Here is a 1,857-nt window from a genome sequence, read left to right on the forward strand (position 1 = left end):
ATCTATTAAAGGTAAGCTACATGCAAAGAAAAATTAACATGAAGAAATCCTACTTTTCACTATGAAGAGCCTGAGAATGTCTAAATTTGAGTAAGTGCTCTGTCAAGAATGAATTGCTCATAATTTAGTAAAATGTTTGCTTGAGTTTATTGAATGGCATTAGATTAACAAAAAGCATTAAAGAATTTGATGCCAGAGACCAAAAAAAAAAAAGCCTGTGCAAAAGGTGTGAGTAAAGAATGTTCATCAAGGCAAATGTATAAAAGAATACATCTGTACATCACCCTTTATATGCTTTTCCTAAATGTTCTATGAGTTTCTGTCTGGAGGATATTTGAATGTTACTTGTTTTAATCTGAGACAATAAATCTTATAAAGGAACTCTTTAAAAGTAGAAGGACCCCATTCTCCTCAATAGTGAGTTTTTAAACAGAGGATTGCTATGTGAAGCTCTCTGCCTCTTATCAGGCTGAAGTACCATTGGTGTCCAGGCAGCTTTTCGAGGCCCTCATGGAAACCTGCTTTTCTTAGGATGTAAAGTTATTGAAATACATTCTATAATTCTCTTCTTAATTCAAGCCACATATTCAGATTTGAGGTTTAAAGTCTCATTCCCTTCTTTTCTAGGAAAGTTTAGCATTAAAGAAGAAGTATATTATTTTTAAAATCCCATATGATTGATAACCAAATAAGTATTCTCAAAGAAACTTTCCTTGTTGACGAATAAGAATGTGCACTCTAAGTATGTAGGGTCCTGTACGTGAAAAAGCTTGGGTTTGCCCCATTCGCTTCTGCAAGGTTATTTTTACATATAGTCTCATGCTCATTTGTAAGTGGAAGTTCTTCTTGGAAAAGATCCAACCAAGCACAAAACTAAAATCCAGAGTAGGGATAAGAGGAGAATGTAGGTGTTCTTAGTGGGAATATTGGCATCAGGCAGTTCTTTTTTTAATCACTATAGATGATGGAGTTGAAGGAGAAATTTTTCTGTGAAACAAAAACAAAAGAAAAAAGAAAAAAGTCACCTTTAGAGAAACATCCACAAGAAACTGTGGCTTTCCACCTGAAGACATCAAATAAGGAATATTATGCATACTGGCCTCCAGTTTAGTTTGCTGAGCTGCTGGAATGAATCACCCCTACTCTACCTGATAAGTAATAATAGCAAAAAACAGGCACTTTTTTTTGTCTTAGGAACGTCTCATAAATTTTAAATGGTCCCATTTTAACCACCCAGGAAAAGGAAACCCTTCAGTACAAATTGGAATCTGAAAGCCCTTGGTTATGTCTGACTTACTTCTGAAACAATTCCACTGCTTTTTGTATCCATTTGGCTTCAGGATTCACACAGGCAACTAACTTATTCTTCCTCCAGAGTCTGGGGGAAAATAAACAAAAATAAAAATAAAGCAATGTTACATTTTAGTCAATCCTATACTTTTAATAAAAAATTGGGTATGAAAATAATTATTCCTAGATAAAGTGAAATTGGAGCTGGACAGTTTGGGATCTGGGATAGGTGATTTGTAGCATGAGGTCTGAGGAGTAAGAAAACAATCATTTGTGGACCAATATATGTGAGCTGGTGGAGGTGAATCCAAAGTTGAGAGACTCTCACATGTCAGAGGTTAGTGTTTTCTTGATAAACTTTACACGAGTTGGAGATGAACCAAATAGCTGGCTCTGAGGTTGTCTCACTTCTAAAATTATATCATAATATCTTTAAAATGTGCTTGTCTTTTGAGCTTAGGAGAACAAAATAGAAAACACTGTCTTGAAGACCTTTTATCTGAGAAATTTCAATGAAATTTAACGTGGAAGAGGTTGCAGAGCTGATTGCTCTGACACCCGCATTTT

The 1,857-nt window shown here is 35.1% G+C and overlaps 1 protein-coding gene across 1 annotated transcript in view; it reads right to left on the minus strand.

Annotated features, from left to right (window-relative positions):
• Positions 1 to 932: 932 nt before the first annotated feature.
• Positions 933 to 1,857, minus strand: part of CXCL13 (chemokine (C-X-C motif) ligand 13) — a 5,281-nt gene continuing 4,356 nt past the window's right edge. Inside the window, exons 3-4 of the mRNA XM_008583983.1 lie at positions 1,298 to 1,378; positions 933 to 987 (exon numbers count right to left, since the gene is read on the minus strand). Coding sequence (XP_008582205.1) covers positions 933 to 987; positions 1,298 to 1,378 — 136 coding nt within the window. The remainder of the gene's footprint in view (positions 988 to 1,297; positions 1,379 to 1,857) is intronic.

The sequence above is a fragment of the Galeopterus variegatus genome, unplaced genomic scaffold, assembly GCF_000696425.1.
Source record: "Galeopterus variegatus unplaced genomic scaffold, G_variegatus-3.0.2 Scaffold3112, whole genome shotgun sequence".
NCBI classification, from domain to species: domain Eukaryota; kingdom Metazoa; phylum Chordata; class Mammalia; order Dermoptera; family Cynocephalidae; genus Galeopterus; species Galeopterus variegatus.